The sequence below is a fragment of the Ammospiza caudacuta genome, chromosome 9, assembly GCF_027887145.1.
Source record: "Ammospiza caudacuta isolate bAmmCau1 chromosome 9, bAmmCau1.pri, whole genome shotgun sequence".
NCBI lineage: Eukaryota > Metazoa > Chordata > Aves > Passeriformes > Passerellidae > Ammospiza > Ammospiza caudacuta.
In genome coordinates, this window is record NC_080601.1 from 22,930,316 (window position 1) to 22,957,218 (window position 26,903).

General features: G+C 35.5%; 1 protein-coding gene across 1 annotated transcript in view; it reads right to left on the bottom strand.

The window, feature by feature from the left end:
* The window catches only part of PLCE1 (phospholipase C epsilon 1), a 114,484-nt gene extending 91,377 nt beyond the window's left edge, over positions 1-23,107 (bottom strand). Inside the window, exon 1 of the mRNA XM_058810206.1 lies at positions 21,777-23,107. Within this exon, the coding sequence (XP_058666189.1) occupies positions 21,777-23,033 (1,257 nt within the window). The 5' untranslated portion in view covers positions 23,034-23,107. The remainder of the gene's footprint in view (positions 1-21,776) is intronic.
* Positions 23,108-26,903: the final 3,796 nt, after the last annotated feature.

The window sequence follows — 26,903 nt, forward strand, 5'->3', positions numbered from 1 at the left end:
TGAAATATCATACAACAATTACATGTGAAGGACTTTTCTTTAGAAAAAAATAATTTGTTTAACTCTAATAACTGATCCTCTGGTATTGCTTTGATATTTTAAGATGTGCTTTAGTATCCAACCTCGCTAATACCAATTTCTGGTTTATTTTCTCAAGTGCTAGAAGCTGGAAGAAATATTATATATATTCCCTGAATATAGTGGTTATTTTCAGGGAAAATGTACTTTTGATTGACAAGGCATGATGCCTTTAGGATCTTCTAAAATTTGGTTCACTGTTCCCATTCAGATTTGTGTCTAGAAGACAACCCCTTGGAAGAGAACAGCGTAAACACCTTTTCCATATATGCCAATTTCATTGTATCTTTTGTAGTCAGAGATGGATCAATTACTTTGAGCAAAAGGGCAACAGTAAAACAATAAGGGAAGAGAAGTTCATATGGGTAATGAGTGAGAGAAATAGCTGTAGTCTCTTCTTGCCTGTTTTGTGCCCAGAAATGAGTGTTTCTACACAGTATGACAACATAGGAGGTACACACTCAGCCTTCTGCTTTCTTGCTCATGATTAACTGTTGTTGAAATGTCAAAATCTACAGTCTTTGGTAGAGACATATCATATAAATATTTTAAGATACCTCTCCTACAGAAAATATGTTGTACAGACTTCTAACCATGCTGAGGTTTGCAACACAGATTAGCTCCTCAAAGAAATTCCCTACCATTATTATATATGTTTGAAACTACAAGTCACAAAACCCAGCTATGGTCCTTTAGCAGCCTGCCAATGTTATACTGGAAACAGAGAGAAATGTCAGCAGATGTTCTACCTGCTAGCATTTTAAATAATGGACATCTCAGATGACAATCCTGTTCCTTCATTCCAACAAAACCACTTTCTGTATAGCAGGTGGCCCTACTTTTACTGGGAGATTATCACTGAAAAGATGCTCATCTTTACTACATTCATTCCAGTCTCAGTGTCAGCTTCTACTTCCACTGTAAAGCAGGGGAACAATTGTTGTTCTGAATTTAAAAAACTTAATATAATGAATAAATATGATAAAGTTCAGACAAAGAGTTGTAACTGTTTTTCTTAATTAAAAGGACATTTATTCCAAGATAAAAGTGAAGTTTGCTGCAAGGCACCTACAGGCATTTAGTTCAGAACGAACTGACATTTTCAAGTATATGGATGTTTTAAAGGAGACATTAATGATTTCTTAGCAAAAAGATTTTGAAAGAAGGTAACTGGAAAAAAATTTTTAAATTTACAATGGATTTAGCTAAGCAGCTCTACCTATCTGTAGCTTTACCTATATATACTGTGTGCTGCTTATGTTCATAGTCTTTTATAGCTACTACTCCACAAAAGCTGCAGAAATGTTTGAGAATTTAGAAAAAAATCACCTGAAAAAAGATGTAATTTGAACTGAAAGTTCCTAACTTCTGCTGAAAATTCCTAACTTCTGCTGTCCATACTAAAATCTTCATTCTAAGTGCCTACAACCACATCATTATCCAAAGCGTGAACCCTGATACCATCTAGCACAGAAACTGCTTTCTTCTTTTAAGCTTCTTTAATGTGCAGCATGATCCACTATGCAAAGAAATACTGCAAGACAGCCAATCCGTTCTTGGCAGTTCCAACAAAACAATAATCAGATTTATTCAAATACAATTTAAGTGCACTTCTGGCAGATAAACAACGAAATTCTCTCCTTCTTTTGGGGACTTAGGGTTTGTGTAGAAAAACACAACACTATCTAAATTCCATGTATAGTCTGGTAATGCTCTCTATCAGTTGAATTTAAGATCATCGTGTCACTCTGGTCTGGAACATATTATTTTCTACACAAGTAGGCTTGTCAATCTAACTAAACTGACAGCACTCTGAAGCGTGTCCCTACACATACATACACACACACAAAAAAAATATAGGAAGACAGAGGAGGCAGCTGACAAGTCTACATTCATTTAAGTCGTCAGTTCTGAGTTGTTTCTAAGCTCTCACCAGGAACTCCAGTATCACCTGAAGGACATGAGGTAAAGCATTGACATGACTAACACAGTCAGGAGTCAGGCACCCTTAAGACATCCTTGCTCTCTTCATCTTAGCACAGGGTCAGCAAGAAAACCAAATGCTTTTCCTGTCAAATACACTTTTCATGTATTTTTCAGTCTCATAACATATGGACCTAATAGCATTTACAAGACGTCCCATTCATCTGTGGAATCCAACAGATGAACAACATTGTTCCCTCCAACCCACATCAACAGCTTTTTTGGGGTTTGTTGCTCTTTCAGTCCAAGGAAGAAAAGCAATGTTTTCTCAACAATATCAAGAAATTTTAGGTAAACAAACCAATACAAATGCCTGAGGGATGAGAGTTAAGAGTTTATTGTGCCAGCACAAGTCATAAATGGTGTGACATGTTTTCAGAGAAGCTGACATTGTCCCCAGCTGTGGGATTTTCTTGACAAAAAGGTGAAGGTACCCTATTACTCAACTTTGTTTTCCTTCCAAAGAGAACAATCCATCTCTGCAAAAGACTGATTATTTGACCTCTTAATTAAGAGCAGTCAATTCTAATATAGCTTTAATTTCACAGTGACCTTCTTTGACATTGCAAAGAGCAGAAACTTTGTGCTACGGAACAGAAGCAAACTCCATATTTCCTACAAATCCTTAAATCCATAACTCATTAGCTTTCTGCTTCTCTGTCTGAATGGAACTATAGAGAGTGCATATCTGCAAAGAATTTTACTACACTATACATCCTAGGAAAGAAAAAAAAAAGAAGACAACAGCAAACATATTCCCTTTGGTCTGCTTGCCAAGTCTGTCCCATAGCTGGAAACCCCAGATGCAGAATTCTGGTGTTACAAGTTCTCCCACACACCTTTCATGAATTTGTCTGTGTAGGTTTCTCCCTGAGGGCTTTCGTTCTTCAAAAATTTTGGAACCTGTGTCCATACCAAGACATGCATTTGCAATACATTAAACATCCCTGTCCTTTCACTGAGAAAGTGTAAGCTGCATTTTGAGCTCCAGTAAATTATACTTTTCATCACAAATATTCTGTATAATTTCATCCAAACCATCCCTGGAAAGCTTGTCCTCGGTGAAAGGAGAAAAACATTCCCATGAAAAATTATTTCCTCCTAGAACATACATGGGAACTCTCCAGCACACAAAATTTCAGTAAAGAAGGACGAAAGGCAAGAATGCAGGAGACATATTTAGCAGATTAAAAAAAATAAAATACTGAAGTCTAACTTGCACTTTTTATATCTGCCAAAGGCAAGCTGGAAAATCTGCATTGTCCATCACTAAAGACCTTAACATTTTCTTTGCTGTAAAATTCCTAATTTCTGAAGTTTATTGAAAAGTTTCACAAGTACTGGGTGGGTGAATATTTTCACTCACTTTCCAAAACACCCAGAAGGAAAACAAACTATACCCCAAAATCAGTACATAAAACTACTATGGATTTACAAATACAGAACCCATGGAAAAAACGAGTATGTAAATAGCATTTTCAAAGTGAGAACAGAGAAAGAATCAGAAGGAAAATCTGTAATGTCTAACCTCAGCATCTTGCTCTTAGCTGAACAACTCTCCCTCAACTGCCACGAACACAACAAGGCTGGACAAACCTTTTTCTCCTGCTTGAGCTTTCCAAAGGATTCCATACCTCTTTCAATCAGCTGGATGAAGATAAACTGGTGTGTGAATCAGCCACTCTTTTGTGCATAATCTCAGATTTTTCAGAAGAGATATATGTGACAACCCTGCTACCTTAATTAAATGTAAAACTAAGAGTTAACACTGCCAAAACTTTATACACGCTATACATGAAACTATACACACTACCAGGAAACCTTTACTCCCTCTTTTCTTCTGAATAAATGTATAAAATAAATTATACAGCCAACTTTCTTTATAAGAGGTCTGGGAATAAATGTAAGACAAAAAAATTACAAAAATGATCAGAATTATTTTCTAAAATAGTGTCTATAAAACCCAGATGTTCATAAGTTTCTGGCACTGTATTCTTTTTGTATCTTATATTTGTATTCATAATTTGAAGATTTTAATTATAAAGTTTTATTAAAAAGTTGCCCAGAAGAATAACTGCCTACTGAACAGACACAGATATTAACTAATAACAGAAATTTCTTTCATGCAACATTTTTAACCTATCCAAGAGTACTCTCCAAAAGTGCATGTAAGGAATCGGTGACAAAGTCATAGTATTCTTAAATATAAATAATAACTTTCTATTAGTCTAATTTCTATTCTCATGAGCTACATATTTTTTAGAAAGCTGCTATTATTTTTGAATTTCAAAATTGAAGCAACTCAGATGATTTTTTTTAGCTGGATCAGAAAATACAGCTACATTCTGTTTAATAATTAAGATTTTCATCTGATTCCACCTACTGGTAGGAAAATTGTTTTCTATAGCCTTGATAGTGACATAAACAAGAAAAAAGCTTTGCCCACAATGTTATTCAAGTAATAGAAGTAAAAGGGAAAATTGTTTTTTTAAACAAGGAATCTAAATCTAAAAGGTCCTAGTAAAGAGTTGGAGTGACATTCCATTTTTTTTAAATTCACAGGCTGTTTTGAGGCTTGACTAACTTTAAAGCCTAAACTTGTTTGAAATAAATAGCATTGAAGACTGAAAAAAAAAAATCATTTTAAATTGTTCTTTTATATAATCTATTCTATTTAGTGTTTGTAATGTTTTTTACATGAAAAAATGTTTCTTTTCATCCTTTTGCCAAGAGCAATGTTTTACTAGACACAGATTTTTAAATGTTTTTAAATGCATACATGAAAAAAAGGACATTTTAATCAACAACACAAAGCAAATGGAATAGATCTTTTATATTAAAATAATTTGCTCAAAATAAAACTTCTTTTTGTTTATATTCATATAAATGTAAGTGTCATGGCATAAGACTATCCAAGAGAAAATATCATCTCTGTTCAAGCCATATAAGCACAAAAAGCCAGGAAGGCTGGCTCCATGATGGGCAAATTCACCTCAGAAAACAATTATTTTGTCTGGTTTGTAGAAGAAATTCAGCAAAACACTAACACCAAACCTTAACCATTTTCTGAGGATTTTCAAGCTGGTAAGGCAATGGATATCTCAGAAAACTAAGGTTTGATATATACATCACAGACCTAATTGTCCTAAATAAAACATGGGATCTGGACCTACGTGACATCACAAAACCTGGAAAAAGACCTGACCCTTCTACTTGGTCCCACAGGATGGAAGCAGACCAGTCTCCCTAACTGCACTCTTCAGCTGAAGAGTGGAGGAAGGCTTCACCACAAATTGCCTAAAGGAATCCTTGAATACCCCTGAAATATCATACAAGCACTCTCCCCAACAATCATTAGGAAAATATACCTATACACACGCACTTTTTTTTTTTTAATGACCTCTTTTTAAGCTCCTCCTTTGGCTGACCATCATTTAACCAGGATGGGAAGAACACCTTTTTTTTTTTCTTTAATATGATAGAAGTCATTCAGAATTTCAGGGGAGAAAACAGCAGCATGTGGAAAATGCTTACAAGTTTATGGGAAAAGTTCTTTTCAAAGCAACTTTCGACACCAGTGTTTGTTGAACCTTTTGAAGTGCTGTGGCCTTTCTGAGGGTAAATAATCATACAAAACATTTTAGTCACAGTAAGACTCATAGCACAAACCAGAGAATTTACTCCAAGTATAGCATACATATGCTTCTGCAAGAGTGCAGACCATGTGAAGTATAAGCTCATCAACATTTTAGCAGTGTTCTACTGAGGATGTGTTTCTTGACCAGTGAAACAGTTAAAGGACTGTTAAACAAGCTGTAAATGCTCTTTCTTCACTAAATATTCAACACAAAAAAGTGCCAAAGCAGCTTAGTTCAGAAAGAAGCCTGTATAATACCACAGTGCAAATAACATCTCAACTCTAATTTTCATAAATAAGCTGAACACTTGTTCTACTGTATTTTTAAACATTATTTATCTTTGAATGTTGAGAAATAATTCAGTTACAAGGAGAATAAAAACTCCATGAAGTCTGGAGTCACATACAGTAAGTCTGTTGCATCTCCTCTAAGCAAGTTTAATGTCAAGAAGAATCTTTAAAAATATTTCTAAAGTAGTCCATTACTTCCAGTAATAAAACACACCATGAATGCTTCCATGTACAATTTTATCTCCCTCTTGTGCACCATGACTGAACTAATAAACCTCCAGACACCTGAGCTAGTGTGAATTAGGGAAATCAGGAGCATGTGGAAGCAATAGCATTACTTGTTTTTTCCATTGTATTGTATTTCAGCTCTTTCCTTGCCTTTTCATTAGCTAGTGGAACAATGACATAACATGGTGATGACAATTCCATTTCACACATGCATTGATTACACTGTATTTGAATAATCTGTTCTTTTTCAGACTATAAGCACAAACTTTTATTAGATCAAATCCGTAGTAAACCTCAGTATGAAAGACATTATTAAGTATTTCCATTATTTTCTAATATGCTAATAGTAAGTTTCGAAAAAGTTAAAAGCAAGTTTAAAGGAAGTAAATAAGTTTAAAGTTTAAAGCAAGTAAATAGTAAGTTTTGAAAAGTTAATTTTAGATATTTTAATTGCAGATATTTGGTCAGTCAATCTGAAGAAAAAACAAGGGAGCTGTACTATCAGTCTTCCAGTAGATTAACAGGATGCTACATTCCTTCATGTCCATAAAAGAGCAAAGAATAAAAACCATTCATCAATATAACAGAAATTCTCTATCAACTGCTCCACTTGTTATCCCGTACTATGTCTATTCCATAAACCATCCTGAGATGTGTACCATGAAGTCATGCCCCCATGTAGCACTGTGTGCAAAGAGAAATACTGGAAAGTGACCATGCTCTCCAATGTATCTGCCTAATCTAGGCTTTTTAAATAGTCAAGTCACCTCTGCATTCACACCAACCAGCAATCCAACAGTTTTAGAAGCACAGCTTTCTGCAGAAAATGATATTTAATGAAACTGTGCTCCAAATGGGTGGGAAAATGGAATTGTGACCTGCAGGCAAAGGCACCTGAATGATGCTGTGGGACATGGGTGTAGGGGCCCAGAAAGGCTGCCCAAGCCCTATTTGCTGTGCCAGTGCAGATACAGCAACAGCCATGGCAAACACCTCATAATCTGCAACAAGCCAGAGCCTGGAGAAAGGTCTGTCAGGTATGATCTTTGACTAGTTGGTACGCAATTTTAAACATTTAGAATTAATATTTGAAGTGGGGGAAAATGGTTTCATTACCATTTGGGCTTTGGAGTTTTTCTTCCAAGCACCCAGTTGTCTAATCAAACACCAGTGCCAAATTTGGAATTCCATTTTGCCTCAAATTCAGTTTTCAGGGCTTTTTGCCCTTTCTGACTGAAGAAATACCCACCAATGCCAATTAAAAGTGATAATGCAGCAGAGAAAATATATCAAGATTTGCAGTAAAACTGTATGAATTATTCTATCCACCAGATGGCATATACCTCACATTTTACTTCAAATATAGTACAATTTCAATGACAGGTGCAAAGATCAGATTTTTCCTATTTCTTTTTCTTCTAATGTACAAATTTTAATTATATTTTAGTATTCATACAGTTTTAACAAATGAAAATACGTGTTCTGTAACCACGGTATGGAAAAATGAGATAATTTCCACATATAAAATACACACAGCCCATCTGTGAGCTGTTTTGAAACCTTAGCCTTTGCTCTCCTAGCAAGGAGATGCTAACACAGTTCTGTTGGGAAAGTTACACCTGTAAAACTATCCTTGCAGAGATGTGGGTCAGTATAAATATAGTATAAAGATTCTTATCTAATGAAGCCTTATTGTCAAAAGGACTGCAGAAATACAAATATTTTATCATCATGGGTATCATACCACATTCTGACAGTTACTCCTGATTATATATGTATGTGCATGTACATACACATCCAAACCAGGTCTAAGTGGAAATCAGTGATGACAGAGATGCAGCAGCCCTGTCAATACTTTCAAAGAGTGTTTCAGTGAAACGTAGGCCCAGTTTTCAAACTGGACTCCTAAAAATCAAACCTATAAATCCCTAAGACTTCTAACTGTTGCTGGTCTGATTATGAGGAACACAGGGCATTCAGCATCTTGAAAATCATGGTAGTTTTGCCAGCAGGCTAATTAGGAAATTTCTATGTCTAATTTAAATACATGATTTTTGCTGCAATACTTTCTGAATAGCACCAAAGTGTGAAGTCTAACTTCAGATAAGTATAATGAGAATTACTGTATAAACAAAGCTTTCTCAGATCATCTCCATCCTGTTTTCAGGACTCAACTCTGACAAACAGTTCAAACCTTCATGCTTTCATTGGCTGATGTCAGCCAGACCAATTGTATCTGTCCATGGTATTAGGCTAAGTTAAAAGCACTGTGTTGGACAACATGACAACAGCTGGCTGGAGAGGAGCAATGTGCAACAATTAGCAAAATGCAAATAGCCTTTGAACCAGGGATGTACAAAATCTAATGGTCCTAGAGCCATCTGATCCAAGCAAATTCTATGACCAAACTTGATTCAGGCAGGACACACAAAATATAATTTCTTTTATGCCCTTCATTCTTATCTAAGTCTTATGTCAATAAATGTAGAGGATCATCTGCTGAACCACATACTAATGGACACACTAATAAGGAGATCCTCTAACTACTGATCATATAGAAGAAAATATCAGGTAAAGTATGTTAATAAGCACTTCTCTCCTGTGCTAGAGAAAAAAACTGGAACCAGTGACTTGCCTATAGTACTTGCTTGCATAAAGAAGTTAAAAATTAGAGAAGTACAAAAATCAAAACTGCAGAATGCTCAGTGGCAACAACACTGCTGTCTTTCAAAAACAGTGTGGTTTCAAATTTCCAGTTAGCATTTTATCAATGCTTAATCAATTTTATGAATGATTCTTAAAGAAAAAAATTACAATGAGGCAAATATCTAGAAGAAAACATAGTATGGTTTTCCACCATATAAAATAATGAATAATCTATTGTAGAAAAACATGCCCCAAACACTTTGTTATCCTACAATGGTAACCTTGACAAGTCATCAAGAACTTTTTTCCCCAGTCTTAATGGATATTCAAGACTTTTAATATCTTAACATCTTGGCCTAACAACATGGCAAGGTTTTTATAAAAATATCTGTAAACCTTGAAACTGGTCTTACAGTCCTGCAGACATGCTTTGCTACTGAGCTGTTGTTCACCTAGCAGCTGCTCCAGGTCGCTGGTACAGCTGTGGGACTCCCTCCCAAGCAGCTGGAACTGACACAGGCACAAAGAGAGGCCCTATGATGTGATTCAGGACAAGCCTAAGAGATAAGGAATGCTAACAGGCTGTTTTCCAAACATGAAAACAACTTAATGGTCTAGACTGTCTTTATGGAGCCCAACATAGTATTTATCAAAAGAACATAAAGCAAATAATGTCATCTCAGTCAAAAACTTCACAATTTGATCCAACAAAGTCATGGACTCAGTCATGGGTTTCCAAGCTGTGGTCTACATACTATTAATGACACACAAATGTCAGCTAAGCAACCAAAAACCTCCATACTGCCAGTACTGTGGCAATGGTAATATATGAGCAAGGAAAGTGGGGAGCTCTGCTCCTTGTCTCTGGGAGAAAGGTGGAAGTCTGCAAGTCCCTGAAAGCACAGAGACTTAAACTAGCAGCAGCAGTGTTAAATATTTTGATATGCCTCATCTTAGTCTTCTAAGAAACTTTGTTATTCTAAGCTTTCCAAAATTATGTGCCATTCTATTTCATTATTTAATTTCATTTGTTGATCAGGTAAGAATTTAAAACCAATTTTTATCAAACTTGAGACACTAAATCTTCTTGAAGATCTGTCTTTTTTAAACTAACAACCATTTTTTAAAAAGCAGGTCGGTTTGTCAAATATTTTCCATGGCAGAAATGTTGTTGAGAAAAAAAACCCTATAAAATATCATTTAATTAAAAATCCAAGAAGGTAGTAAAACTGCCCAACTACTGAGCCTTGCCACACATGCTTGGCCTTGTCACATCAAGCTTTGCCAAAGTGTCTCAATTCAAATGATTTACAAATCAAATTATGGCTGGTAATCTCTCTCCAAAATCTATTAATTTTCTTTATATTTCTACTTGAAAGTACAAACTCTGTACATAACTATCGTGACAGCATTAGCACTGGTTTACATATGTCTTAGTTCCACAGAAAACCAGCAAATCTCTTAGTTCTGGTTAGGTTTCAAAACAAGATTGTGTCGGTTTTTGCTCTCTACATTTTTCAAGTCCCAAAACTCAAAGGACGCTTTGTCAACTATCTCTTCTATTTTCCTTCCAAGTTTTTCATAGAACACTGGCTCCTTTTCATTAGTTCTTTCAGTTAACTACCTTTCATATCCCATTAGCAAGTTCGCCCACTACTGTTAAATCAATTTCCATGTCTTTTACTTTAAAAAAAGGGGTTTTAAAGTTTTTGTTCTCTTAGATCCACTGAGTCACAGCCACATGGGTATGTCCTGTGAATCTGCTTTCATCTTGGCTGTTGTTTTCCTTGTGGTTTTTTGCAGACTGGTGGAATTTAAATTCAGCAAGGATTAGGGGAATCTGGTCATCACTGCCTAATATAAATATTAATTAGCAAATACTTATTATTTCCTGATGAGTACAGTAGAAAAAAAACCCTTACAAACGTACTATGCTCTATCATAGTTGGATTTAACTTTGGCCAAAAATACCAGCTCTTTAGGAAAGGAAATTGCAGTCTTAAAGTGTAACAGTACAACCATTTGCATATCAATCACCCAATGTAAAGTTTGAATGCTGTTTACCGAACCTCACATGAAAAAAAAATCCCTAAAAATAATATGGAAAACAAGAGGACAAAACAAAATTTTAAACTGACATATAATAGCTAAAAATGCAACAGATGCCGCATGGGAATGTGAGCTCTACAAAGCTGGACTTTTATAAGTAGAAATGCCCATTAATACCATGCAATTTCAAGAAGAAGGAATTTCAGCCTTAAGTACTGGACTTGGCTGAACGTAGACCGTGAATATTACAAAAAAGTACTATCTAATAGTAGAGAACTAAAGAAAAATATATTGGGAAATTCTTGCCTTCTATAAAGAAAATTAAGAATAAAGGAGACCCCATCAAGACCACCAGGGTAGGGAATAGTAAGCATGCTGAAAGTAAGCTCAAGAATGGCACTAGAAGACAAGATCAGAAAACCATTTGATAGGCTTGCTGTAAAAACAGCAACGCTACTTAGGAGAGTTATAAATAACTAGAATTTTCAAGGGAGAGAGGAAAATGCTTCCCCCTTCCTATCACTGAATTTAATGAGAATTGCCATGGAGACTTCCAAGGTCAGGAAGCCTTGAAAGAGAGAGTAGATCTTGTAGTCAGTCACCAAAAGGAACCTAGGGAGAAGGAGCCTGGAAAAGCCATAGAGAAATGAAGAGAGTGCAAACTGCAGCGGTGAAACTTTTTCAAATGGCAAGAGCTGGACTATATCCTGAGGTAAATACTGTTAAGGCTGGCATGTGTAGAAGACTGCAGAGTCCTTAAAATGGGAATGGAATAACCCTACAAATGGGTAAATAAAATAGTTGAGGTACGTTGTCCAAGGAAGCAAATGCATGCCCTGAGGTTCTGGAGCTGGGGCCTTCACTACAGACCCAGCCCTTCCTCTGCTACTCACTGGTAAGAAACTCAGTGACCCAACAGTAAAGAATATTTGAAGCCCTCAGTCCAGGGGACTGACCATGGGAGAAGACATGCTACCAACTGTCTCTGTGTGCTTTTCTATCATGCCAGAGGGTGCAGACTAAATAAAATCTGCCTACTCAGCTTTCTGGGGAGGACTAAAACAGCACAAGGGACAGGTGCAGCTGGATGCCACAGAACAGCCTGCTATTCTAGAGCAAAACAAATCTGGGGCAACAGGTGATCCTTCTACAATCCTACACAGAAATTACTTCAAATCTGAAGACAGGGAGCAATATTTTCTTTATTATCTATATAAACACCTTTTGGGTTAGTAACTAAGTCATTCAAAGGTCCTGAAGAAAGATGTCTGAAGCAAGGACAAAACACAGCTGGTCTCTATGTGGATATGGAGTCAGTTCACCACGAACAAAACAGAAACAAAGTGTACTGAACAAGCCAGCTCTAATAGGCAGGTAATATACCAACTATTCTCTGTCTTCACTGATACACCAGCCCTGCTTCATTCTGAAAATATATATAAAATTCAGTTTTAAAATTCCAAAGTTATTTGTATGATTACAAAAATGAAACTGTTATCTATCCAAAGCAGTCCAAAACCTGGGGGTAGCAGAACAGGACAAATATGATGTAACAGTCTGGTAATTATGTAGATGATATACCAGATAAATCAAAATATCCTCATGCAAACACAAAAACCTGGAACTGCTTGAAAATTCCATCACACACACCCAAATTCCCCACACAAAGCTTTATCCTGGTATTTCCGATGGTAATTCTGGTAATTCTGTATCAAGTGAGTTCCTGGTGTAGCAAAAGCCCTGAAATATATGAAACGCATAGGTATAGCAAATAGTACTTCATCTTTGAATTTCAGCGTAACTTCATGCTTGTAATAGTGTCCAACATATTTGTTGTACTCTTCCATCATTTTATAAAGGTAATTTAATTCTGAAACAAGCCATTGATGCATTTATCTCCTCAGCAGCTGAACCACTGGGAGGAAAAACAGGAAACAGCTGGGCAAAACCAATGTGTGATGAGAAATTTATTCAAAACTAGAAGAAATATGACTCAAAAGTAATCATCATTTACAAAGGCTGGATTTCAGTTTTTACAAACCAATTGCAAAGAATCACTGTGCAAGCTAAATTAGATATGCAATGATTCACAAATGCCCATCAAAGATGAAAGAACTTTGTTGCTCAAATGCATTTAAACTATAATAGATGTTCATCCACAATCTGTTGGTTAAGAAAAACAATAAAAAAGAAACAAACCTCTCCATTTCTGTACTTACAGAAAACAAGAAAATTAATACACTGCTGTAAAATATGCTTCATGCTATACTTCATGCTTATAGATAACCTCTGTCTTTTCTGCAGCCCCAACCCTGTTGAGTGACTTGGTGTGAATAGACCAAAAATTCCTTTACGCTGACAGTAAATCACTACATCTCAATGAAATGATCACATAGCAAAAGGTTTTGCACTTTTGCAGTTTCTCTTGACTGCATTTTAAGATAAGTTTCAAAAAGACATATAGGTAACCCAGAATACAAGTTACTTTCTTGAAAGGGAAATATTCTGAATGCTCATGAAATCACATGTTTTCCCTTGAAAATGCATACATTGACATACACAAGCCACCAATGCAATTGCAGCCTCCCAAGATTGCAAATAGCAGACAGGAAGTCCAATGTTACAGCTCCCATGACAACAGCAATGTGCTTCTATAAAGTCAAAAAATCTCACATATGCAAGGGTCAGAACTATAATGGCTTCAAGCATGCTGCAGGATGCTCTAAGTCTGCAAAGTTACTCAAGGATTTAAATCAGGAGATGGAGGACAGTTTGCTCTAAGGAGTATTTTTCTTGATTCAACACAAAATCACATTTAGAAAAATTCTCCAGGCCTCGGATACATTCTTATGTTTTTGCTGAAAGACAAACCATCCAGAACTATCATTCAGATTTTTATTCAGCCTAGAAGTAGTTCATAGTTGATTGGTTATATACATTTTTATTAAAACTTGGTTTTTTCTTTGCTGTTATGCTTGTAACTACAAAGTTCCTAAACATTAATATTAATAATTGGTAGGTAAATTTGAAGGTGGGTTTCCACCCCCTTCCCCTTCACTGGAAACTTACAGGATATGTCTCTTCTGCAGACTACAGTGCAGCACACAGCTACTGAGCTTGCTGAGGATAAAAGGAAATCTAGCCACAGCATATGGAGAGTGTTTGGGAGAAGTTTATCTTCAAACTCTGAGTGAGCTCACTAACAACTGACTGCCTCTAAGTCTAGAGAACAGATGAGATCATCACTTGTTTGTAAAACAGCTAGGACACAGATTCGAGTCCAGGAGCAGGGCTTCCAAGCACTGTGATAACATGACCAGTAAAAAGCAGCATAAACAACTGATGGGGACTGAGGGAACTTTTATTTATTAAGTTAATGATCCCACCTGATTTATATTACAATAAATATACATTTATATAGGGACTATTTTTAGTATAAAACTGTAGTTTTAATAGTGCTTAATATAAGCTTGTCTGTCATCCTGGCACACGTCTGTCTCTTAAAACATTTGACATAAACTATGGTTCACATGAAACCAGTAGCTTCATTCTGCACATGCTTCTTTTTCTCCCTCCAAGTAACATTATCCCAATAGGAGATTTTAAAAGATTACAGTATGACCAGGATTTCACCCATTCTCTAATACTTGAAGCGAATTCCTAAACACTCTAAGAACTATGACTGCTGTAACATGAAACTGGAGCAGCTAATAATACCTCCTTTGTTTTGCCCACTATTTACTAATGAAGGCCTGTATCCATGCTGATTGCTCGAAAACAATATTTACAGTGTTGAGAGACTAGCATGAAAATAACCAGTACGTAACAATCACTTTTAATCACCTTAAAAGAAGATTACATTATTTTACTGTGGATTCAAAGTCCAAATGGTAGCAACACTCAACAGGCATTACAGTTACTGGAAAAGCTAAGAGAAAAAAAAACCCTACTTTCATGAGAGCTCATTAGAGTATTCAGAGTCCTGCAACAAGTGCAGGTGCTGATTTCAAGACAAAAGTAAACTTTTTCATTGCTTTTGTATGCTTCTGTGCTATCACAGCAACCTTCCCTGTAGGTCTCCATCTTCCAGTATTTTCTATACTAAAAGCAAGTCTTCCATCTCAGTTCAAAAATTAACATATCTGGTTACAGTTGAAAATATTAAACAAATTTTTACTTTCACACGATTTGCAGGACAATAGAAGCACTGTCTGCTATGTGTGTTTTACAGGTAAATAATGGTGTCTAACTATATCACTGCCTAGTGAAATTATAAGGACAACAAAAATTTTAAAAAAGAAAGAAAATTAAAAAGTGGCTACAAATGCCAGGGCTGTTTGTTTGCCTCACTTGCAGCATTCCTGATGGAGGCTGTGTGCTGTCACACTGCCCTGAGTCAGCCTGGTCCCCGTGCTGCCCTGGTGCCATTAGCTCTGATGGGTGTGGGAGCACCCTCTGACCCCCTGGCACTTGGTAGCCCAGCCAAGTGGACATACTTGGACAGTGCTTAATGGCTGTATTATATTCAATCTTTATTTTGACTTTTAGGTTGCCACTAGTCCATATTTTCAAGAAAATTTCACGACCAGAGGGCTCGTAACTGTACATTATCCAATCACTTTTCACACACAGAAGAACCAAATAGCCTCATATCTCATGGAGGATGGCTTAGATATTGTGGCAAGTAAAATTTTCCAGCAGACATTTTTCCTCTAAGTTGTTCTTGAAATATCATACTGGTAAGGTATATGCCCACCAATGACTGTCAAGCCAAGCTTACTTCATTTTAGAAAAGTTTTTAAAAAATATTCTGAAAGATTGTAGAAAAGCAAGATAAAATAAAATGTATATGAAATCTCAAAAATTCAGATTTTAGTTATTCACTCACCAAGAGAGTCATGTTTATACGGCACAGTTTTTATTAACTTACACCAGAGTAAACAACCCAACTTTTCAACAGTTCATACAGGTAATGGAGATAACTTAGTTTCAACTGAGAAAGAATTTAGAAAAGTGTCCAACTCTAACACTCTAAAATGAACCCTTTAATGTGCTGCAGGGAGATTTTCTAAACCAGACCTTCATGCTGCTTTACAGTTAATGAACAGTCACTAGAAGGAAAGTCAGAAAATGTGGAAAAACTGAAAGCATAATATAATGCTCTTGCCAAGACTCCCACACTATTGGCTCTAAATACCTAAGTGTGGTCACAGCTAAAACTTATTGTTCATGATTTGGCCCAATGTTGTTAAAGGTATAAGGCAACTGTAAAATAATACAAAATATTAAGCAATTTAGCTCAAACCCTATCACATTATGGCAGTAAAATGACTTCTACAGACAGAGGGTAAGTTTTCTGGTTTTAAAGCTAGCCTGTAAAGCTGGAGTAACTCAACCCAAAGCAAATACAAGTATAGACCTTCATTTTTAAAAGTTCAATTTATTTTTACAGTACTTACTGAAGGGAAAACATAATTTCATGCCTATTTGGCTCTTCTCCTGCTTCCCTGATTTTTTTCCAAACAGTCAATTCTGCTCATTAACTTCTTTCTTTAAACAAAGAAATGAGAAATACTGGGTCCAGGTAGAATAAAAACCTGTTTGTCCTTACCTACCAACTACTTTACCATAAGTAAATACACCTTTATGTCTAAAAAGCACAATGGCATTTTAACAGGCAAAATATTCATGCAGAGTCAGATAAAAAAATTATTGTTAGAGTGGAGAAACACTCCAACCACTTGCAGATTATTTGCTTTATGTCATTATTTCCTGTAAATTCCTTTCAGCATGCTAGACTAGAAATTTTATTTCAAAATGGAAAGCTGAAAAATCTCAAATCTGCCTGTGGTCCACACCATAGAATCACGAAGTAGCCTTTTTTGTTAAATACAAGTACAAGTACAGCATAAATGTTAGCCTGAAAATGTTACATTTCAGATATGCAGGGAAAACTGTGAAGGAAGAGAGTAAAAGTCCATTTAAAGAATTCCATCTTTTCAAATATGTAGCAAGAAGTAAAAAACTAAAACTGTGGGAAAAGCACATAATTCTAACAGAAATAAGGTATGACAGCAAACCCAGACCTGAAATTCCTACAGAAACAATTAAAAACAACCCAGAAGTGAAAGTAATAATTTAAATTTTTTAAACTACTTTGTGGGTTGTGAATCTCAGAGAGTTTGGCAGAATAACTTTACTAATAAGACTTGTGTCCAGGTAACTTCATGTGGACACTCCACAAGCTTTCTGTCCAATAGCTCAGATCAGTCATGTGACTGAAACACAGCACACAAACAGGGACTCTGTACTGCTAATTCATATTAGCACACAGGGTAATCAAATGCTTGCAAGTTTTTCTTTCACTTCTTAAGAATCAATATGGGCCTCTTCATTATATAAATTATGTTTTGAATACATTGGAAAAGTGTATCTTCCAAAATACTACTAGATATAAAAGAGGGTTGCACTCTTCATTCTGATAAATATTGACAAGTTAAGGTTACAATTAACTCAACATGTGAGAAAAACAACCAAATTGAGCTCCTGCATTTTGGTTAATGCAACTGTTGTTGAAATAGCCTAAGCAAACATTATTTCCATGACTGATAGTGAAATACTCAATCTGTATTTTCAGAAATGCCACAAGAGCACGCACCAACTAGAATTGCTGATACAGCTCTGGAAGGGAGGAGGACAGCAGAGGGAGGGAACTGAGATCTCTCTACAGGTTCAAAATTAAAATCAATATTTATATTAATTACAAAATGTTTACTGTAACTAATAATCTATTAAGAATTAAAAATTATTAACAACAATTAAAATACTATATATTAAACAGAAAACCTCTGCCTAGCTCTATTTGTTAAAAAATATTATCCAAAATGACTATTTTATATTCCACATTAATAAATATTTTAAAATATAGATTTTTATAAAATGTCTACAAAAATCAACATTTTTTACCTCCAAATCTTTTTTCTCCCTGAAATTTTTGTTAACAGACACCACCATCTGATTATAGCTCAACTTCATGGGAATAAAGAAATCTTAACATGCAACTTCTTACATTAGCCATGCATATCACAAATCTTTGCATTACATTTATTTAACACAGGAGTCATAAAAACACCATGGACACTACAGGGGAAAAAACCTGATGCTAACAAATGCTGAGGTACTATACCAAACCATTGCATGAATTATGAAAAACTCCCACAAGGTAAATCTATTACAGAATCACTGTTCTCCATGGGAACAGACATGGAGCAATTAATATTTTCTTTAATTGCTGCCCAATTAGTATTTGGCATTTTAGTAACTTAGCAACTATGAAGAACATCAGGTATATTAGAGTGCTAACTTCCATCTGAGCAGAGTTGAGCAAGGCAGCAGAGTTCTTGCTTCTTAAAGCTCAAACTGCTGGCACCAGGAATGTAATGACACAGCAGAGATAGTACTGACGCCTACAAAATAAGCTTAACTAAAGAATTTAGCTATTATGCACTGCAACTATGTTGTTGCAGCTGCCATCTGCAGATCTTGAGGTCACTTACATAGCTTGAGAGAATCACTCTGTGAAAGTCTAGTGAGCTGCCCAGATTTCTTATCTTAGTCAATGGTGGACAGGTTCACTTTTGTCACATTACTTTACCACCACGGCAAAATCACCATCATACCAGCAAAAAACAAAGTGTATTTCAGCTCTGTGAACCTTACATCTCACAGGTCCCAGAAACTCTGACTAGGAATTAATCAGATTGCTAGCACAGTGCAGCTGAACTCAACCCAAGCCGTGGATCCCTGTTCAAGCAAAGCCAACACCAGAGCCTGCACTCTCATTGTTTTAGGGCAAACTCTTTGCACTTGTGACTCCCTGAATATCTACTTATGTGAGGGGTTTGCTCTGTTCCAACACAGACAGGTAGGTGTCTCCTGAACAGATACAACAGCCCCGTCACGCACACCAATATGATCAGGGGAAATGCTGCACTGTATTTAGCTACAAAAAATAAGTGCAAAATTAGAAAAAATATTCAAGATAAAGATGTTCTCTCTTCATACAAAACATACATTAAATTCAGAGGAGTCTAAATCTGCATATGAAATATCTATCAACAGTAATAATATGCTATATGAAGAAAAATGTAACATCATGTATTTTCAATATAGTGCAAATCCTTAGGCCCACCTCCCTAAGCAGAGGAAGAAAAAAGAAAAAATCACTTAACCAAACGACAGTTCAGTGCCTTTCCTTTATTAGAGCTAGAATTTTTATGTAAGGGATATGCACAAATGAGACCCACATTTTCCTACTTTAAAATATAAAGGTCTCTATTGTTCCATGTTGCACCAGTACTGCTATGAAAACTTAATTTCTCTAACTTTTTTTTCCTCTTGAAGAACAGAACTACTGTTCACTTAGCTGTTCCAAACAGAATGCATGCTCAAAGGGTGAGATAAGGGGAAAGGAAGAACAAATTACCACATTCATTTATTACTTTTTCCTTCTTCCTTTGATTATTAGCATGAAAGATTCCTACAAATGCCCATAATTCATTAAATTATTTTAACCCAGTGCATACATTCAATAGGCCCATATATTTATCACATCCATTAAGTTAATTTCTATGTTTCTGTAAATCCATCTATAATGCTTATAATATAAGCCATAAACCCATACAAATATTATTACAAAAACAATATTCTATACTAAAATAACAAGAAAACAATGCTAAGAGAACTTGATGCATGTTGTATATAAGGAGATTATATACAGAGGTTGATAAGAAGAAAAACAGTTTTAGTGTCCATTTGGATGAAGAAAGACTTAGAAACATGTGATTTTAAGCTTTTTCTGACCATGTGCCATTCTGTGCATTGTAGTTATGCAAAGTGCTTTACAGTGCCTGTTTATCTTTTGCTGACTTGGAGACAGAACTTTTTCTAATTAAATAATTATTCAGTGAGTACTTACTACTTTTATTTCTGAGTTCATATACATAGACTACAAAAAAATCTTCAAATTAAAGCTCTCTCACCACAAAATGCTGTACATTCAATATTATACAGCAGTAGTGGAAAGTGGTTAAACAGGCAAGCATGACAGAACCTAAGGAACTCATGTCAAACTGGAGATGTCCAATGAAAAAATATAAACACATCTTTCAGCTATCTCAGCTACAAAACACTGCCCCATCTCTCCCCCATAAAATTTGTAATGATACTTAAATGTACCATGCATACACCATGTTAAGTAAACCTACAGAATTATATTCAGCCCTTTGTGGGACAGTGATCATGCCCTCTTCACTGCATCTGCTGTCCCAGCAAGTGTGTACTTCCACTGAGCAGTGTGGTGAATTTCACAACAATCAACAGTACCACAAAGTTCTGCAACCTGGTAAAAAACCTGACATATACACGTTTAGAGAACTCTTCAATTAACTACTTAAACGGAAAAATACTAATTTCTAGAAGGACACGAGTCTATTACAGGAGGGCACAACTGTCATGGAGTCAGAGTCCTCTCTTCCCTTATCACTGACAAAATTTCATATTTGTTTGATCAATTTTACCGTAGGATAATGTGATATCACATGAATGTAAATGATAGATGAATATGTAAGTTTTCTTCCATTTCATTCCTACTGGAAGTTGTTGAAGACTCCGAGCAATAATTGCTAGAAATTTCTTCGAGAAGAAGAGATTTCCATTTATTCAGGACCAATTTATAAGCATAGCTTATATGACAACACACTTCTTTACCTTGGTTATTTTTTCCCCTTCCTCCAGCTTATTCATACATTTTAACAGAAGAAAACTACAGCTCCTTTTTTTGCTAAGCTCAGTAATCAGTGGTCAAAATCTTTTATAGATTACATCAACAACTATTTAATTTCCACTAGTGCAGAAAATCTTTTACTACTTAAAATAATTAAGAATGTGCTTAAAATCTTAAAATATTAAGAATATGATATGTAATTTCTATAATAATAATTTATACATTCATGATTTCATTCTAAATTTAGTATTCACTGTGTTACGTAACTTAAGGGAACACAAACCAGGGCAATATCAGCACATTAATGTACGCTATTCAAGTATTACTTGTTTTATTATTGTAAAAGAGGTGTAAAAGAAATAGAAATACCTCCAACTTGGGGAAACACTATACTTTCTTTTCCTGAGCAACAAATTTTTCACTGTAATCTAACAGTCTCATCTATAATGCTTTTATTATATTTATGGAACAACTATATTATTACTATATCCATCAAATGTTTATACATCCATATATGCTATATATATTCAATTGTGTAGAATTATAATAAATAATTTTACACCTATCATATATATGGAAAAATATAAAGGTATATTACATACTTTTTCTGTTTAAAATAGAAATATCTATAAAATGCATTTATCTTTTTGACTTGTATATAGGTGTGTTATATTTTTATAAGAAAAGAATATTTATCAAGAAATAAATTTATAAATAAATCTAGGTATAAATATTTACCTATACACATTTTTATACTGATATATACTGTATAGGCATATATATGTATAAATTTTATATACAAATAGTTATAGACATATTTACCATCTGTCTATATTAAACCAAAAGAATTTTAGAAGATGGCAATACATTTTTTCTGAAAAGCAGTGTTTAGCATAAGGTTGTTCAATGTGGGTAAGTGAAATATCCCCTTCAGTGTAACTAAGTATTTACTAGTTGAAGCCACTTTTTTAATGGAAAGGTCATCACATTATCAAAACAAAAAAGGAAACAAAACAAAACAAAAATAAACACAAAAAAACCCAAAAAAAACAAACAAAAAAAAAACTATGAAAAGCTTACCTCATACCATAAAGACTTCTCAGGACAGGAATTAAATTTCCATTTTATTAGTGACTGAATTATAGTTAGCTGTTCTGTTGTAATCCTAGAAAGGTTCATGCCACTGTTGCTTCTCCTTTGCTCAACATAATTCCAAGCAACAGTTCCAATGTGCCCTGATGGTAAAGTCCTAAAAATTGCTCTTGTTCCAGTATAAACTGATTTTTTAACCTCTTTATCATTTTTACAGAAACGTCTTATTAATAGCGTCGAACGTTCCTTTTTGTTTCTAAAAAAATCCTCTTCCAGCTCTTCTTCACAGTTATCACTGCAGTCCTCAAAATGGCTCAGAAAGGGCTTTGAGGGCATCCTTCCAGTAAAGTTATTTCCACAGAAGTTGTGACCTGAGCATGCCACTTTAACCTTTCGTGGTGCTCTTTCCAGACATAAGAACTTATCCCTTAAAGCATCTTCATACAACTGCTGTCCATTTTTATTCTCACAATTATTTGTCAACTGCATTATGCTGCAAGTGCAGGCTGGGGAACCAGTGGTGTTACCATCACCATCACTCATGGGCTGCAAGCAGTCATCCAAAAGGAAGCTCTTGTGTAAACCACACAAAGCCTTTGATATATTCCTTTCACTAGCACAATGTAAGTGAAAAAAGGCCACTTTATCAGGATCACTGCTGTCATTCTTATTTACTGCTGTCTGGCTTCTTAATGAAGGTCCATTCATTTTCAACTGAATTTCAGCAAGCATGGCTCTTTCCAGAGAAACAGGAATTCCAGTTTCCAGGCATGTCTCTTCCCCTGCTAAAGGACCACAAGATTGATACAACTGGCTGCAGGAGATATTGCTCTTGTAGTTCTTCTGTACAATGTTACAGTTAATGTTAAAAAATTCCACTGAATCAGAGATGGAGCTGTTCCTCTCCCAGAAGTTTTCATTACTCTTGTCGTTAGCCAGTTGTTCTTTGGCCAGAGGGAATATTTTGGGCACTGAGCCCTGAAGACTTTCTTCTTCAAGTCTGTGTAAGTAAGACAGATTGTGTGTGGTTTGCCTTCCTGAACTGGCTGTATGTCTTCTTATAACACTGGTGTCCAAAGCATTTTCAGTATTTTCATCTCCAGCTGACTGGGCAGCTATCACCTTACCCTGTACCACAGAGAGCAGAACAGATGCTGTCATCTCCTCAGAGGTCATCTTGACACAGTCTCTAGTTGCTGGATGTGTGCTGGGGATGGGGGGAGGACCTTCCCCACCAATCCTCATACCATGATTTCAGTATAATGAAAGATTCAGTGCTAAACAATCAGGGAACACATGGTAAAATATATATCAACTGCTTGTTCTTTATGCACCGACGTTTACAAAAAATTAATTGTTTTTACTGTTGGGCTACTAGGCTTTCCCAAACTTGGATTACTGGCTTGAGACATTAACATTTTTAAACCAGTTCTTTATTATGATGTAGCCATTCAGCTGGACTGTCTCCACAAGTAATTCTTCTGTCATATATAGCCCACACACTGTTGCCTCAGACTGTAGATGACCAAACACATATTTCATGTCACAGATGCATCTCCCCACAGGGCACCCACAAAGTTGTATTTCTGTAGAGAAAAAACATATATAGAGATATTAAACAGCATCCATGGCACAAAATTCACCGTCACAACCTCAAACACAAGATAATTGTACTGAAACCTAGAGAATTCCAAAATACACATTTAAATCTGTCTTAAAATTTCACAGAAGAATTTTGGACTGTCATCATTGTCATGTTTTACATATTTAAATAGCTTTCTCCACTGCACTACGGAAGGCCACATGACTGCAGAAAACTTATTAGTCTGAAGCTGTAACAATGAAATTGAACACATAAATAAAAAGGGAAAAAAGAAAATGTATTTTCCATATTTTTTTCTGACTCATAGCCGGGATAAAACATTTTGAGGAACACAGTTTTAAATCTACACCATCTTTTAAGCAATTCTTTTCGTGTTCAGAAGTACAACTACAATTGTTTTGGTGTTATATGGTTTTTGCTTTCCTTAAACTGTATGCTGTTACCACGAAATCATAAAGAAAACACAGTATCTTCACCATAAGTTTATAACTAAAAAAGCATGAAGAGTAAAACTGAAACACAAATAATATTCTGACTCCTTTACTGTATGCCTTAAGCTAAAAAGCTAACCTGCCTTTCAACGTTGTCATTAATTCTCAACTACCTTCCTGCAAGCAGCATATTAGAAATAAATCTTGGAGTCAGAAAATATGAGATTACAGACAGCTCAATAAAGGAAACAGAAGACTAAAAGAGACATGCCTAGATAAATCATGGTGAATTAAACAAATGCACTTATACTTCAATTTATCACATTTGCCACTGAAAAACATAACATGTATTATTAAAACTATGGAAAATGTAGGCAGTTATATTAAGGCCTGCATTTACCAGAACAGTCTAAATTCAATAGGAACAAGCAAAAGAAAAAAAAACTTTAAAGTTTGAAAAATAGCAGAAAACAAAGGCAAATGATGAAATCAGTGTTTCAGCAACACATAATAATTAAATCATCCATAGCAGATAGAATTAGAAATTATGGGGAGCATAAAAAACAGCAAAGCACAATGATTAATTTGAAGTGTAAAATCTATTTTGATATTCTTCTCAAGTAATTATGATTAACAATTTTATTTTAATCCATTTTAGAGTGTCAGCTTCCATTTTTTATTGGTTGCTAACCTTCATCCAAAGGCAGTCTGGCACCAATCAAAAGGCAAACACAATCATTAGTTCATGGGATATTTGACATCCCATTTTCCCACCAAATTAAATTAATAAGTGTAACTAAATGCATCATATTTGCTACGGTGGACAGAGGGTCGCAAAAAAAAAAAAAAAGGAAAAAAAATTTAAAAGAAGTGACATTTAGCTACAAATCTGTGGCTTAAAAGTTTGCTAGGCTGGGAACAGCACTATTTCTTCATACAATAACTACCACAAGTACATGGAAATAAAATGCAATCTCACACCTCAATAAAGATTTCAATTTTACTGGTTTAAAAACAGGGAGGGTTACAAAGGAAAGTGACAGAGAACAAAGAGCCACAAGTTTTACGTTCTCCACCCATTACGAAGTGCATGTGCATGCCAGATCAGCCAGATCAGAGTCCAGGTGGTAAACTCAGATCCTAGAGATCTGAGAGATTAGAGAGATCTACTAGAGAGATTTCACACCAGAAAGGAAAATAGCAGCCCCAGTTCATAGAAAAGTTGTGTAGAAGGAGATAGCAGTAGTTCAATGGAGTGACAAGCTTGGGTCTTAAGACAAGAGTCATGTTACCAACACAGATCACAGAGCACCCTATGACTTACTGCAACAGCTCAGCTGCAGGGCACATCCAATGAAAAGGTAACACTCCTGCAATTTTTAAAGTCTGCATTCTCTGGTAGTCCCGCTACCTTTAAACTGTACCCTGGAATTTATTTTAATCCTCTTTCTTCAACCTCACTTATTTCACTTAAAAAAACCAAAAAAAAACCCCACACTACCACCAACATGCACACGAAAAAAAGGAAAGCACTTCAGCAATTCTTATTGTATCATTTCCTATCCCTATTCCCTGTCCCTCCTCTTCAAATACGCAGATGACAGCTTACGTAACTTTTTGACACTACACACTTGATGGAGCCCATCTTATTTTTTCTGGCAATCAGGGCCATTCAGTCGAAACCTACATGCAGTGATGCTGATCAAAGGAGAAAGATTTAGGAAGATGAAGCAGCTGATTTTTTTCTTGATCTCTTTATTTTTTTTCTGGCTATATCAAGTAATAATAATTCTTTGTAAAAGGTATAAAACATGTCTATCAGTAGTTGTCTTCAGCACTGATTTTTCAAAGAATTCTGTGATCTATCAAAATGTCTTACTCTATTGATTTATCTTTCCTGCCACCATGATATATACATAAATGTACTCCCTGTATTATTCCTAAGTCAAGGATAAAAATTAATGGATTGGATTGTCACTGCAAGTATTATACCTCTCATTAAAGCTTTTGCTAAGTGAAGCTCTAACAAAATATCACTCTACTGTGCAAAAAGACAACATTATTATGCAACTTTAACATCTCACAATGACTTTAAGATCATGAAATTGACCATGTATGTTAAATTACACTGGTATTTTATGAAGAAACATTAAAAAAGAAAACTAATCACATCACTGATTTGCTTCTGTAAGTAGAAATTTACTAAAGCCAGAAGTCCATTTATATCCCTGACTATCCAAAAAGCCCATTCACAGACTAGGACTGAACTTTCACAGTTCTCTTTCCTACTAATAATAATGGAATAATTTTCCCATCTCTCTCTTACACCAAAGTGTTTCCACACCCTCCCCAAACAGCTTCTCTCAGACCTTTTTATTTTCTCTAGAAAGTATCTCAAATCTCCCTCAACACTGGCTCTGTTGGTCACCTCTCTCCTGAGCTGCTGAGGCCATAGACCTCTCCATTCCCTCCTTGCTCATTCTCTCTACCAGTATCACTCTTCTCCATCTGTGCCTGTTTGAAATCCAATTCATCAAGAATAATGTCTGCATAAGAAGCTCCCACTGCATGTCCAGCTGTTCCCATCCTCTTGTGATCACTGCAATGTGACTGCAATGCAAATGTGATCCATCTCAAGAATCTTTTTACTCAAGTTACTTCACAGCTAAAATATCTTCCTAATCTAATTCGTAGTATGGTTGCACTAATGTGCTACAATAGCTCAAGGGAGAAAATGAGCAGCATAGGGAATGGAAGAAAATGCTTCCTAATATGGTTTATACATTTCTGCAATTTGCAAACTTAATTTGATATCTCAGCCATGTCAATCTAGCAGGTCACTGCCACCAAAACTGGTAGACCTATTCCTCTCCTCACTCTTCTCTTTTTGTCCCCACTCTCTCCACCTCACTCATTTGGAGATCATGAATCCACAGAGTCAAACTGATTCACTTGGTTGATAAGTCAAAAACTATTCTTTTCATCCAAACAAACTGCAGCCACATGATCACTATATTCCATGAAAAGAAAATATCAGGAATGCCTGGTAGGGACGACACATCTCAGCAGAAGCTTCAGTTT